Genomic DNA, 15,210 nt, shown 5'->3' with positions numbered 1-15,210 from the left:
AAATAAATAAAGTTCCAGCAGATTGGAAGAGGGCCAACGTGGTCCCAATCTTCAAGAAGGGAAAAAAGGATGACCCAAACAACTACCATCCAGTCAGCCTCACGTCGATACCAAGCAAGATTCTGGGAAACATTATTAAGGAAGTGGTCTGCAAACACTTAGAAACAAATGCGGTCATTGCTAATAGTCAACATGGATTTATCAAAAACAAGTCATGCCAGACTAATCTGATCTCTTGCTTCGATAGAGCTACAAGCTGGGTAGATGCGGGGAATGCCGTGGATGTAGCGTACCTGGATTTCAGTAAGGCCTTCGACAAGGTCCCCCATGACCTTCTGGCAAGGAAACTAGTCCAATGTGGGCTAGGCAAAACTACGGTGAGGTGGATCTGTAATTGGTTAAGTGGACGAACGAGAGTGCTCACTAATGCTTCCTCTTCATCTTGGAAAGAAGTGACGAGCGGAGTGCCGCAGGGTTCCGTCCTGGGCCCGGTCCTGTTCAACATCTTTATTAATGACTTAGATGAAGGGCTAGAAGGCATGATCATCAAGTTTGCAGACGACACCAAATTGGGAGGGATAGCCAATAGTCCAGAGGACAGGAGCAGGATTCAAAATGGTCTTGACAGATTAGAGAGATGGGCCAAAACTAACAAAATGAAGTTCAACAGTGACAAATGCAAGATACTCCACTTTGGCAGGAAAAACTAAATGCAAAGATACAGAATGGGGGATGCCTGGCTCGAGAGCAGTACGTGTGAAAAAGATCTTGGAGTCCTCGTGGACAACAGTTAAACATGAGCCAACAATGTGATGTGGCGGCAAAAAAAGCCAATGGGATTTTGGCCTGCATCAATAGGAGCATAGTGTCTAGATCTAATTCTGTTAGATCTACCCCTCTATTCTGCCTTGGTTAGACCACATCTGGAATATTGTGTCCAATTCTGGGCACCACAATTCAAGAGAGATATTGACAAGCTGGAATGTGTCCAGAGGAGGGCGACTAAAATGATCAAGGGTCTGGAGAACCAGCCCTATGAGGAGCGGCTTAAGGAGCTGGGCATGTTTAGCCTGAAGAAGAGAAGGCTGAGAGGAGACATGATAGCCATGTATAAATATGTGAGAGGAAGCCACAGGGAGGAGGGAGCAAGCTTGTTTTCTTCTTCCCTGGAGACTAGGACACAGAACAATGGCTTCAAACTACAAGAAAGGAGATTCCATCTGAACATGAGGAAGAACTTCCTGACTGTGAGAGCCGTTCAGCAGTGGAACTCTCTGCCCCGGAGTGTGGTGGAGGCTCCTTCTTTGGAAGTTTTTAAACAGAGGCTGGATGGCCATCTGTCAGGGGTGATTTGAATGCAATATTCCTGCTTCTTGGCAGGGGGTTGGACTGGATGGCCCATGAGGTCTCTTCCAGCTCTTTGATTCTATGATTCTAATTCTAACCTTAGGGGCCAGTAAGAGTTTTGGACTCCATTTCCCAGAATTCCTGAAAATTCCTCCAGGTGATTGAGGCTTCTGGGAATTGAAGTCTCGCGTTTCCGCAGCCCCCTGAATGTGCCTTTCACTTCCTGGTTGGCTCACGTGATTTTTCTCTGACGTCTGCTTGGGCTGACTCCTCCCCTCTTCGATCCAGCCAATCAGATGCGCTCCTCTGATCTGGGGCGTTCCCAAGGGTTGCTACAGTCTATTAGAACAAACAGAGCCAGCGGGGAGGGAGGGAGAGGAGGCGCTCTTAAAGGGGAAGCGTCCCTTTTTTGAGTTGGTCGAGGGGGATCCAGTCGGTCGAGACTATGAGAGCCGGACGTGATCCCAAGAGGAGATCCCAGCCCTGGAATAGCCTTGTGTTGGCACGGAGGGGCTTCTGCTTAGGGGCGCTGCTAGTGCTGGGCCTGTGCTGCTGGGATGTACTTGGAGTGGCCTCTCCTGACCAGGTAAATAATTACAATATCAACAACAATAATAATAATATTTATTTGCTGCCAACCAAGCAGAGTAAATAGTTAAAAATACACACAGAGTGTCCCAAAAGTCTCCATAATGGTCAAAAAAGAATATTATATATTTTTAATATTTAATATTTTATTATATTTCTTGGTATTTGAATCATTTTAATTGCAATTTATATATTTTGCATAATTAATCCTTTTCTACATTGATCTACAGCTTCATACAGAGTGTCCCAAAAGCCTTTATACACAGAGAGAGAGAAAACAACAAAACATATATTTAATATTTATATTTTATATATTTTATTATATATATTTATTTTATTTTATGATATTAATTGCAATTTATATATTTTGCATAATTAATCCTTTTCTACATTGATCTACAGCTTCATACAGAGCCTTCATACAGAGAGAGAGAAAAATAACAAAACATACTTTTAATATTTATATTTTATATATTTTATTATATATATTTCTTTTATTTTATCATTTTAATTGTGATTTATATATTTTGTGTAATTTTGTATGTTTATCTCCAGCTTCATACAGTGTCCCCAAAGCCTCCCTCTATAGAAACCCCCCCCCAAATACATATTTAATGTTTTTAATGTTTTTAATATTTATTTATATATTTTTTATCATTTTAATTGGGATTTATATATTTTGTATAGTTATTCATTTTGTACATTGAGCTACAGCTTCATACAAAGTGTCCCAAAAGCCTCCATACGTAGGAAAAAATAACAAAGGGATATTTCATATAAATTGCAGGCGAAACGTCAGGAGAAAATGCCTCTAGAACATGGCCATATAGCCCGAAAAAACCCACAAGAACCTAGTGACTCCAGCCATGACAATACAATTTATTGAATATTTTATTATATTTTTGTATGTCATCATTTTAATTGTAATTTATTTTGTACATTTATCTACAGCTTCATACAGAGTGTCCCAAAAGCCTCCATACATAGGAAATAAAGAAATAAAAAATGCATATTTTATTTTATTTTTCATATTTTTGTATTAATATAGTTCTTACATATTTTTAAATTTTAATTTATATGTTTTGTATTGAATTATTTGTACATTTTGCTCCAGTTTCCCTGTGTATAGTGACATTTGGAACACCCTGTAGTTAAAATAAAGGACCATAAGAATATATATACTGCATTTTATATGTGTGTATATATGTATATATATATAGAGAGAGAGAGAGAGAGAGAAGAAAGATTGAAACACCAACACTATTAAAATCTAGATTAAACATTCACTGGAACTCTGTCTTGTTGCCTTCCCAAAGAAGTTAAATGGGGCCAAATCCCAACCAGATTTGTCTAACCCGCTAGAGCAGCTCTAAAATACAGCTTGAATCTCCAAATCCAAAATACCCCCAAATGGGTAATAATAATAATAATAATAATAATAATAATAATAGTAAAACTTTATTTATATTCCACCCTGTCTCCCCGAGGAGACTCAGGGCAGATTCCAACAAACAAAAATGAAAAAGTCAAACATTCAGTGCCTTGATATAGCCATAAATACAACCTCCCCCCCCCCCTAAAAAACAACAACCATAAAGGTAAAGGTTTCTCCTTGACATTTAGTCTAGTCGAGTCCGACTCTGGGTGTTGGTACACATCTCCATTTCTAAGCTGAAGAGCCGGCGTTGTACTTAGACACTGGAAAGATCATGTGGCTGGCATGACTGCATGGAGAGCCATTACCTTCCCACCGAAGCAGTACCTATTGATCTACTCACATTTGCATGTTTTCGAACTGCTAGGTTGGCAGAAGCTGGGCCTAACAGTTCGTTCCTGATACGATAATTAAACAGTGGAAGATCACCTCATCCCGTGGATTCGAACCGCTGACCTTCTGGTCAGCAAGTTCTGCAGCTTAGTAGTTCAACCCACTGCGCCACTGCGGCCCTGTACATAAATACAAACAAATATATCTACACTGTAGAATTAATGCAGATTTACACTTAACTTCCACGGCTGCAGACTGTGGAAACCAAGGGTTTGTAGTTTGGTGAGGCACTACCACTCTTTGGCAGAGAAGGATAAATAATAATAATAATAATAATAATAATAATAACAACTTTATTTATACCCCGCCGCCATCTCCCCAAGGGAACTCGGGGCAGCTTACATGAGGGCAAGCCCAACAACACATCAGTAAAAACAAAACAGCAAGCAAATAAAACAGTACAATTAATATAACTCACATATAAACAATAACACAGAGAATTTAAAACCTTATGGCTGGGCCAGATGTAATAAATTAAATTTTTAAAAATAAACACTGGACGTGAACAGAGGTAAGATGTATCTAAGCAGGAGGGTTTTAAAAGAGAATGTAGGGAGACCAACCTAACAGGTAGTAAAGTGCTTCTGAGGACAATTGCAGAGAATAAACACCTTGTATAACTCCAACTCTCTTGAGACCATAGCACTGAACAAGGACAGTTCAAGGGGTGTCAAACTGCATTCGATCTACAGTGTTGACCAGGCATGGGCAAACTTGGGCCCTCCAGGTGTTTTGGACTGTTAGGAATTGCGGGAATTGGAGTCCAAAACCCCTGGAGAGCCCAGGTTTGCCTAAGCCTGTTATAGACACACCTTCATAATGACAGCTTTGCTTGCATTCATAATTAAATATTTAAAATATTGTATAAAGTTACCCTCAGGCTATGTATATGTCTAAGAAGGAGTATATGAAAGGTAATTGAAGTTTGCATTGAGATTTGCATCCCGTTTATGTGATATCTCACGATCGATATCTATGTAAATGTAGATATTCCGAAATCCAAAACACAAGAGGCACTGAACCTGTATGGTTCTATCATCATTAGACAGACCATCTAATCAAGGGGTTAATCAACAAGAGACACAAGGTATATCTACACTATATAATGAATGCAGTTTGACCACACTTCAACAGCCATGGGTCAATGCTATGGAATCATGGGAGCTGCAGTTTTACAGGGTCTTTACCTTCCGCAAACTACAATTCCCAGGATTCTCTAGCATTAAGCCATGGCAGTTGTAGTTTTACAAGGCCTTCTCTGCCAAAGAGTGCTGGTACCTTACTAAATTACAAACCCCAGGATTCCATAGCATTGAGCCATAGAACTGGAATGTGTCCAGAGGAGAGCGACTAAAATGATCAAGGGTCTGGAGAACAAGCCCTACGAGGAACGGCTTAGGGAACTGGGCATGTTTAGCCTGAAGAAGAGAAGGCTGAGAGGAGATATGATAGCCATGTATAAATATGTGAGAGGAAGCCACAGGGAGGAGGGAGTAAGCTTGTTTTCTGCTTCCTTGGAGACTAGGACGCGGAACAATGGCTTCAAACTACAAGAGAGGAGATTCCATCTGAACATTAGGAAGAACTTCCTGACTGTGAGAGACGTTCAGCAGTGGAACTCTCTGCCCCGGAGTGTGGTGGAGGCTCCTTCTTTGGAAGCTTTTAAGCAGAGGCTGGATGGCCATCTGTCAGGGGTGATTTGAATGCAATATTCCTGCTTCTTGGCAGGGGGTTGGACTGGATGGCCCATGAGGTCTCTTCCAACTCTTTGATTCTATGATTCTATGATTCTAACTAAGGACTTTAACAATCTCCCTAAACTACAAACCCCAGAATTCTGCAGGAGGCAGAAACCGGATTTAAAATGGATTCATTCTCTAGTGTGATGAAGTAATAAGTGAGGCCAAACTGCATTAATTCTACAGTATAGATGCATTCTATATGTGGCTACTCCATTTGGACTAACCCATACTGTCTGTTATATTTCAGAGGAAGAAACTGGCCATCTCCACTGATCATATAAGCCGGTTTCTGAATGAAGGTTATTAACCTAGACTGCCATATAATCCAGTTTAAAGCAGATAATCTGCATTCAGGAACTAGATTATATGATCAGTGTAGATGGCACCGGAGTACTCCTTGCCTAAGGAGGGAATTTCACTAGCCAATTTGAATACACAAAATAGGATTCAGACCAAAGGGATTTTCAGTCCTCCTCTATTCATCCATGTAGCCATTCTTGTTTCTATAGTCATAGTATCAAGTAACTTCTAATCTTGAGGGTTTAAAAATATTTAAATGTACTATAATTAAATTTAAATTAATATATATCCTGCCTTTCTCCCATTCTATATAAATAAAAATGTAATGTTTGTTTGTGGGATTAACATAACTCAAAAACCGCTGGATGAATTGACATCAAGTTTGGACACAAGACATCTCTCAGGCCAACAAGTGACCATCACTCATAAAAACCCTGAAAAACACAACAGAAGAGACTTAAAAAGCAAAAAAAGGAAGAAAGAAATACATTACAATGCATGCGTAAAACCACACACACACATGCATATATACATGCAAACACACATATATACACACAAAAATCATATACACAGACTGGGCCACAGCAACACGTAGTCTATAATAAGCAGTTGCGTTAAAAAGGCATTGACTTACAGAAACTTTAAAAGTATTCAAAACATCGTGATAATGGTAAAATACATGGCATGCCCTAGTTTAAGGTTGTGCTGCATTCAGTGAACAAGCAAAGTCTTGGGTAAACAAGGAATTCTTTGCCTGGCAGTGGAAAGAAAAATAAATAGAGGGCCAATCTAGTTTTACTGGCTGGCAGGCATTAATAAATCCTCTCACCAATTGTGGTTTTGATGGTGGTAAGATCAAAAGGAAACCCTCTTTAGAGGAGCTTTTTGACCCAGATAGGTCCACATTGCGAGATACGCAATGTAGAACTTTGTAGGTTTTTGAATGGAGGTCATTTCATATCTTTTTGTGGTCTGTGAGCTTTAAATCTATAAGACTCTTTGTCTCCTTTACCACAGCCTTTCGGATATTTATACATGGCTATCATGTTCTCTCTCAATCTTCTCTTCTGCTAGCAACTCTTTAAACCACTCTTCATAGGGCATGTATTTGATATACTTAATTGTATTATAGTACGACTCCTGTATCAGCAGAATATACTTTTTGGACTTACATTTATGCAGTTACCATATTTTGGAGCTCCCGGTGGCTCAGTGGATTAAACCGCTGAGCTGCTGAACTTGCTGATCGAAAGGTCGCCGGTTCAAAAACAGGATGAGCTCCCACTGTTAACCCCCGTTTCTGCCAACCCAGCAGTTCGAAAACATGTAAATGTGAGTAACTCAATAGATACTGCTTTGGCGGGAAGGTAACGGCGCTCTATGCAGTCATGCTGGCCACATGATCTTGGAGGTGTCTATGGACAATGCCAGTTCTTCGGCTTAGAAATGGAGATGAGCACCAACCCCCAGAGTGAGATACAACTGGACTTAATGGCTGGGGAAAACCTTTACCTTATTATTTCTCTAACTATGAGACACCATCAATTGTTATACGTACCCTAATGTCAATACCACCATCAGCAACAAATAATACGTAAGATACACTTGTGATCCTAAGATACAACCCATTTTTAGAGATGTTTGTATAGAAATAAAGGAATTGCAGTAATATATGTGGAAAGTGGCATATACTTATTGTTTTACGGTAGGACTCCCATATCTGCAGAGGATACTCTATCTAATACTATAAGTCTTGAAGTGGCATATACTTATTATATTATGGTAGGACTCCCATATCTGCAGAGGATACTCTATCTAATACTATAAGTCTTATATAAATATAAATAAGGTATTTTTTCACAATGAGCTACTATAGTAAGACATTATTTTTAATGTCTCAGCTACTGTCTTTGATGCATGAATGTAGTGGTTTGAGCATTGGGCTATGACTCTAGAGACCAGGCTTCGAATCCCTGCTCAGTCACGAAACCCACTGGGAGACTATGGGGAGGTCACACTCTCTCAATCTCAGAAAGACACAATGGCAATCTTCTGAACCTTTCTTGCCAAAAAACGCCTCAATGTCATAGGGTTCTTGTAGGTAAGAAATTTGTAGGCACACAAGAGCAATGCTACCACCATCATCTGCCCATGTTTTCCCGATCATATAACAAAATGAAATGCAAATTGTTCATACCTTCCTTTGTGCCTATGAATTCCACCCCTAACTATAAAAAACAGTTGTTGTAAATAAAGTTTTTTCCTCCATGGAGACATGAGAATCACACTGAAAGATCGAGAGTAATGGGGAAGTGAAAATTAGAAGGAAAATAACCCCTGCTCCCAGGCCAGTTTCGCTTCAGTTTCTTAAAACTGGATATTCCTCATTTTTTCCTTGCCCATTAATCTCTGATCACTAGGGTACAAAACACATAGGCTTTAAGAAGTTAAAACACATTGATTTAACTTCTTATTTTTAACCTTTGTTATGTTTATTGTTACGTTTTCATTTGACCTCCTTTATGTTATATTTATCTTTTATTTTTTAGTGTATCTTATATAGATTACATTATTGCTTTATTTTTATTTATTTATTTTGTTGTCCTGCTTGCATTGCTGCTGTTTTGTAAACTGTCTCGAGTGGGTGGGATATAAATAAAGATATGATGATGGTTTTTTAAAAAATGATACCCACTACCAGTTAGGCTGGGCAGGACTGCAGGAAGGCATAGCTCAGCCACATTTGTCGAACATTGATTTATTATTATTATTATTATTATTATTATTATTATTATTATTGGGTGGCTGTAAGTTTTCCGGGCTGTATGGCCATGTTCCAGAAGCATTCTCTCCTGTCATTTCGCCTGCATCTATTGACAGGCATCCTCAGAGTTGTGTTTGTGAGTTGCTACCAGTATTTTTTAAAAAAACTCTAAAACCATAACAGTAAATAAAGACAGGGAGCTCCAGACAAGAAACAATCAGGGACAGCTAATCACCTCTCTACAAAGGATTCCCCAGGAAGTAAGAAGCAGCACTTTTAAAACTGCTAGGCTATTCAATGCTAATCAAGGTGGCCAATTGAAACATTCACATCTACCTCAAACAGACAAGAGTTCTTTCTCCGACCCTGGACATTCCACAGATATATAAACCCAATTTTCCTAGTTTCCAACAGACCTCACAACCTCTGAGGATGCCTGCCACAGATGCAGGTGAAACATCAGGAGAGAATGCTTCTGGAACCTGGCCATACAGCCCGAAAAACTTACAGCTACCCAGTGATTTCAGCCATAAAAGCCTTTGACAACTTCTTCTTCTTCTTCTTCTTCTTCTTCTTCTTATTATTATTATTTCTTAGCTGCCTCTTCTTGTCGCTTGAGGTGGGTTGCAACATAGATAAAAACAATTAATCACCATTAACATTATATAAAATGCACAGAACAAAGATTAAAGTATAGTGAACACAAGACGCAAGTTTAAAATTAATGATTAAAGTTGACCGGGCAAGCCTGCCTGAAGAGATAAAGAATAGATATATGAAAACCCTGCAAATTTCATAGAGTTTTCTTAGGCAGTTTTGCCAATTCCCTACTCTGAAATTAGCCTACAGCACCTGGATTCCTTGGCAGTTTCTCCTCCAGGGCTGACCTAGGTTAGATATCCCAGTCTAATACTTATGCTGTCCTAATTCCTAAAATGCATTTTAAAGTAGCTAAAAACAAAACATGCAGTAGGGTGCTTTTATTTAAAATATTCTCTCGTTATATTTTTCTACCTCATTTATGAAAGCAATATATTTTCTGTATTGTTGAAGGCTTTCATGGCCGGAATCACTGGGTTATTGTGAGTTTTCCGGGCTGTATGACCTTGAAGGAGCTGGGGGTGGTGACGACTGACAAGGAGCTCTGGCATGGACTGGTCCATGAAGTCACGAAGAGTCGGAAACAACTGAACGAATGAACAACAACATGGCCATGTTGCAGAAGCCATGCCGAAATGCTGAACCACTCTAACAACCACCATATCAGACTACACAGAGAAGCCATTGAAATCCACAAGCATGTGGACAATTTCAACAGAAAGGATGAAACCGTGAAAATGAACAAAATCTGGCTGCCAGTATTTTAAAAAACTCTAAAATCAGGACAGTAAATAAAGAACAACACTCAAAAAACAGGAGAATTCCAGACAAGAAACAATCAGGGCCAGCTAATCACCTCCCAACAAAGGAGTCCCCCAGGCAGTAAGAAGTCGGACCTTGAAACTGCTAGACCATTAAATGCTAATCAAGGTGGCAATTGAAACATTCACACCTACCTCAGATAGACAGGGGTTCTTTCTCCCACCCTGGACTTCCCACAGATATATAAACCCCACTTGCCTAGTTTCCAACAGACCTCACAACCTCTGAGGATGCCTGCCATAGATGCAGGTGAAACGTTAGGAGAGAATGCTTCTGGAACATGGCCATACAGCCTGGAAATCTCAAAACAACCCAATATATTTTCTATTATACTATGTAACAAAAATTGAAAAAAAAGTTCCTGTCTTGAAAGTGTTACTTCTTGTTTAATTGTGTGGTACTTAACTTTGAAAGAAGTTGTTAGATTCTAGAAACTTTGTTTCTGCAGCTGCCACAAACTATTTTGAATTGGTTGAGACTCTATGAGATATTCACTGGAAAACTATAGCAAAATGTGCTGCAGGATGTCCTGCAAAAACAAAGTATTTTGCAATTTAATAAACATTTTCCATGTTTTTAATGACATAACCAATTAGGAAATGTCATTTATAACCTAGGAACAAAAATAGTGTTACATAGTGTTATTTCTTTTGGGGCATTTTCAGAAATTTTTAGCTATGTGCCATGTTATCCTAAAATCGTCAACATAGATGTCCTTCAACTAGATTTAAGTTCACTCCTATTCCTTGCGCTTCTTCTATCGGGGATTGTTTAAACATTAACCTTCCTATATCAATCTGTTGAAAGAGTTCACTACATAAGACATGATAGTGATAGCAAGAGACCTCTTGGTCAACCAAAGCAAGGCATTTGTTTAATTTCTAATCTGCTTTTAGGAGATTAGAAACCTCCTTGTAACTACAAATATGTGGATGCTTTCTCTTTGGTGTGAGGTCTTTAAGTTCTATCCATGCCTTTAAGGAAAAGCTGATGCTAAAAGTACAATGCAGTCAGTCTGCATATTCTCGAAGGCTTTCATGGCCGGAGTAACTGAGTTGTTGTGAGTTTTCTGGGTTGTATAGCCATGTTCCAGAATCGTTCTCTCCTGACATTTTGCCCACATCTATGAGAGGTTGTAAGGTCTGTTGGAAACTTGGAAAACGGTGGATGACACCTTCATCATTCGAAGCCATGGAGGAGAAGAACTAAACAAGGTGAACTGAGCCACCTAAACTGGGCCCTACAGGCCAGTGAAGACTCCACCACAGACATCAGAAGAGCTGCCAGATCGAGAACAAGCCACAAGAGTCCAGACGAAGATCCACCAGAGGAAAAGTATTCTTGCAATACATCAAGGGAACCACTAACCGCATAGGGAAGCTGATGAGGAAACACAACATACAAACCCCCTACAGACCCACCAAGAAAATCCAACAAATGCTACATTCAGCAAAGGACAAGAGGGATCCTCTCACTTCTGCAGGAGTCTACCGTATAACTTACAGCTGTGGACAATTCTACATAGGGACCACCAAACACAGCAGCATTGTGCAAACACGCATCAAGGAACATGAAAGGCACTGCAGACTACCTCAACCTGAGAACCAACCTGGACACAGCATATTATTTGAGAACAAAGAAATGCTGGGCCACTCTAACAACTACCATATCAGACTACAAAGAGAAGCCATTGAAATCCACAAGTATGTGGACAATTTCAACAGAAAGAAAGAAACCATGTAAATGAACAAAATCTGGCTACCAGTACTAAAAAACTCAAAAATTATAAAAGTAAATAAAAAACAACACTCAAAAACAGGGGAAATCAAGACAAGATGCCTGTGGTAGAGTCTTCATTGGCCTGTAGGGCCCAGTTTAGGTGGCTCAGTTCACCTTGTTTAGTTCTCCTCCTCCATGGCTTCAAATGGTGAAGGTGTCAAGGTCAGCTAATCACTTCCCAACAAAGGATTTCCCCCAGGCAGTAAGAAGCCAGACCTTGAAAACTGCTAGGCCATTAAATGCTAATCAAGGTGGCCAGTTGAAACGTTCACACCTACCTCAAACAGACAAGAGTTCTTTCTCTTACCCTGTATATCCCACAGATATATAAACCTCATTTTCCTAGTTTCCAACAGACATCGCAACCTCTGAGGATGCCTGCCATAGATGCAGGTGAAAGGTCAGGAGACAATGCTTCTGGAACATGGCCACACAGCCTGGAAAACTCACAACTACCCAGCCTGCATCTTGTTTGTGAACTGACACACATTTTTAAATACTTGTAATTTTCAATTTTGTAAACCTGTGACAAATGGGAACCCAGCATCCAATGTACGGGAGGGTTCACAAAAATCAATAACCCAATTTACTAGCCTTGTAAAACACTCAATTGTTGGTGTTAGGTGCCCCCAAATTGACTTTGATCTCATGAACGAAAGACCTCCGAGGCACCCCATTATAATGAACAGCCCTGCAGATTTGGATATCTTCTTTCTTTGATTGAGCCTGTCCATCTGGAAGGAGATTGTCCTCATTTCTCGACTGCCTGCTACCTTGCCAAACATTATTGTCTTTTCCAGTGAGTCATGTTTTCGCATGATATCACTTGAGTCATCTTGGCTTCTAGGGAGAGTTCAGGCTTGATTTGCTCTAGGACCCATTTCTTTGTCTTTCAAACAATCCACAGAACTCTCCTCGGGCACTGCATTTCAAAGGAGTTGATTTTCTTCCTTTCTGCTGTTGTCTTCACTTTCCAGCTTTCATTACCATCAGCAGGAATAAGAAATACCTTGCCATGGGCTGTTCAAACTTTACTACCCAATTATATTTCTTGACTCTTCAGGATCTTGCCTAGTTCCTTCATTGCTGCGCTTCCATGTCTTCTGCTAATTTCTTGGCTCCAGTTTCCATTCTGATGACTAGAAAATATTGAACCATTCCAATGTCTTGATTACATTATGTAACAAAATTTGAAAAAAAAATCTGTTCCCAGTTTGAAAGTGTTATTTCCTGTTTAATTGTGCAGTCCTTACTTTGAAAGTAGTTTTTACTTTATTATACATGGTGCTGTTCCTTGAAATCACTGCATATTATTATCATTGTATTTATTTGTACCCCGCTTTATCTCCCCAAAGGGAACTCAAAGCGGCTCGACGTAAAAGCATCAGTATCCAATTTCAAATATAGAAATATACAAACATTAAAACAGAATTAATGACAAACAGCACGAAACACAAGTATACATGTTAATATTTACATAAATACAAATGTAAATATTTACATAAATACAATGTAAATATTTATGTAAATATTTACTGAAATGTAAATAACAGAAATGTAAATATTTCCCCGAAAGCACTAGCAAAAGGTAAAGCTCAAGACTAGCTTCCATTGTAAGTCTTGTAAACTTAGTTTACTCACTAAACCAATCTTGGGACCCCCAAATTTTGGGAAAAGTTTTTAAAGAAAGCAATTATTCCTCTACTTTTCACACTCCCTTCTTCTGACTCTAATCTGCTTCAAATATCACATGATCAGCACATTGATAACTGATTTTATAAAAAACCATAAACTATTATTGATGTTTTCCCCCCCATAATTTTCATGCCTACTTCCTCCGAGTCTAATCCAACTTTCTGCATGATATTTAAACTCTTGTGCCGGCAGGACTGAAGACCGATAGGTCGCAGGTTCAAATCTGGGGAGAGCATGAATGAGCTCCCCCTGTTAGTTCCAGCTCCCCATCCGGGGACATGAGAAAAGCCTCCCACAAGGATGGTAAAACATCAAAACATCCGGGTGTCCCCTGAGCAATGTCCTTGCAGACGGCCAATTCTCTCACACCAGAAGCGACTTGCAGTTTCTCAAGTCACTCCTGACACTAAAAAAATATGTTATGTAAACCTTCAGTGGTCTCCCCCAGTCCCACTTTTGAAATGGATTTATTTTTTTCTCCTATTGGTTGTCTTCACTGTCCAGCTTTCACAACCATACCTAGAAATATGAAATACATAACTCGAAGTCAGCTTGATGGCAGTTAATAAGAAATGGCTCTGTGGCTTTTTTCATGTGTATGTGTGCGTCAGTCACATCCCTTATGAGTCAACCAGGCGTTTGATGCATGCTTGGTTTCCACCAGAAGGAGAGAGTTCACATCCTCTCTGCTTTGTGCTCTATCCTTTGCAGCATTGGTCTCTTATCCCCCCCTCTGTTCCTGAGGTCACATGCACCCATTGATTCTGCTTGTCCTGTGCCTGCAACCATTTCCCAAAGTTTAAGCAAATATGAGACCAGTTTAACCTGCCATCTGATCCTTTTAGCTGAATCAGGCTGACAGTGAGATCTGGATTCTCCAAATGTTATTTGCTTATTGAGTTAGTAAGACAATATTTTTAAAAAGGGATGGTAAACAAAACTATATGTCACTCCGATGATGATGATGATGATGATGATGATACACAACAAGATTCATACACAGCAACCAGGATCACTATGCTGGCTTTTGTATTTGATCACACATCAGACACTTCCCAAGTGTCTAGGACTGTGTGACTTATTGGCGAATAATGTGTGCAGATCCAAGTAGGGTGGCCTTTTGCACCTGACAGATGGTAATTTTGTCAGCACCAATTGTTTTTGAGTGCAGGCCAAGGACTTTAGGCACTGCACCCAGTTTGCCGATCACCACTGGGACCACCTTTACTAGCTTGTGCCGGAGTCTTTGTATTTCTATCTTCAAATCCTCATATTGTGTAAGCTTTTCCAGTTGCTTCTTGTCAATCCTGCTTTCGCCTGGGATTGCAACATCGACGATCCGTACTTGGTTTTTTTCCACGATTGTGAGGTATTATGCTCCAAAACTCTGTCAACCTGAATTCAGAAGTCCCAGAGTAGTTTGCCATGTTCATTTTCCATAACTTTTTAAGGCTTGTAATCCCATCAGTTCTTTGTTGCAGTCAAATGATATTTTTGACACAAGTTCCAATGGATAATCTGAGCAATTGTGTTGTGCCTCTGCTTGTAGTCCATCTGCGCGATCTTCTTGCAGCAGTTGAATATGTGATCAATTGTTTCGTCTGCTTCCTTGCAGTGTGTCTACACTTCAAATCCTCTTTCATTTCTTTTACTACTGAAGAATGAATTGAGTAACTTTTATTATTCAGAATTGAAGGATTGCTGTCATGAAGTGTCTAAAATGCAGAAAATATATTTTCTATTTT

The 15,210-nt window shown here is 39.6% G+C and overlaps 1 protein-coding gene across 1 annotated transcript in view; it reads left to right on the top strand.

The window, feature by feature from the left end:
- Positions 1 to 1,688: 1,688 nt before the first annotated feature.
- Positions 1,689 to 15,210, top strand: part of NEU1 (neuraminidase 1) — a 33,637-nt gene continuing 20,115 nt past the window's right edge. Inside the window, exon 1 of the mRNA XM_060759521.2 lies at positions 1,689 to 1,933. Coding sequence (XP_060615504.1) covers positions 1,793 to 1,933 — 141 coding nt within the window. The 5' untranslated portion in view covers positions 1,689 to 1,792. The remainder of the gene's footprint in view (positions 1,934 to 15,210) is intronic.

The sequence above is a fragment of the Anolis sagrei genome, chromosome 2 (genome assembly GCF_037176765.1).
Source record: "Anolis sagrei isolate rAnoSag1 chromosome 2, rAnoSag1.mat, whole genome shotgun sequence".
NCBI classification, from domain to species: domain Eukaryota; kingdom Metazoa; phylum Chordata; class Lepidosauria; order Squamata; family Dactyloidae; genus Anolis; species Anolis sagrei.
This window is presented reverse-complemented; position numbering and strand designations above follow the sequence as displayed.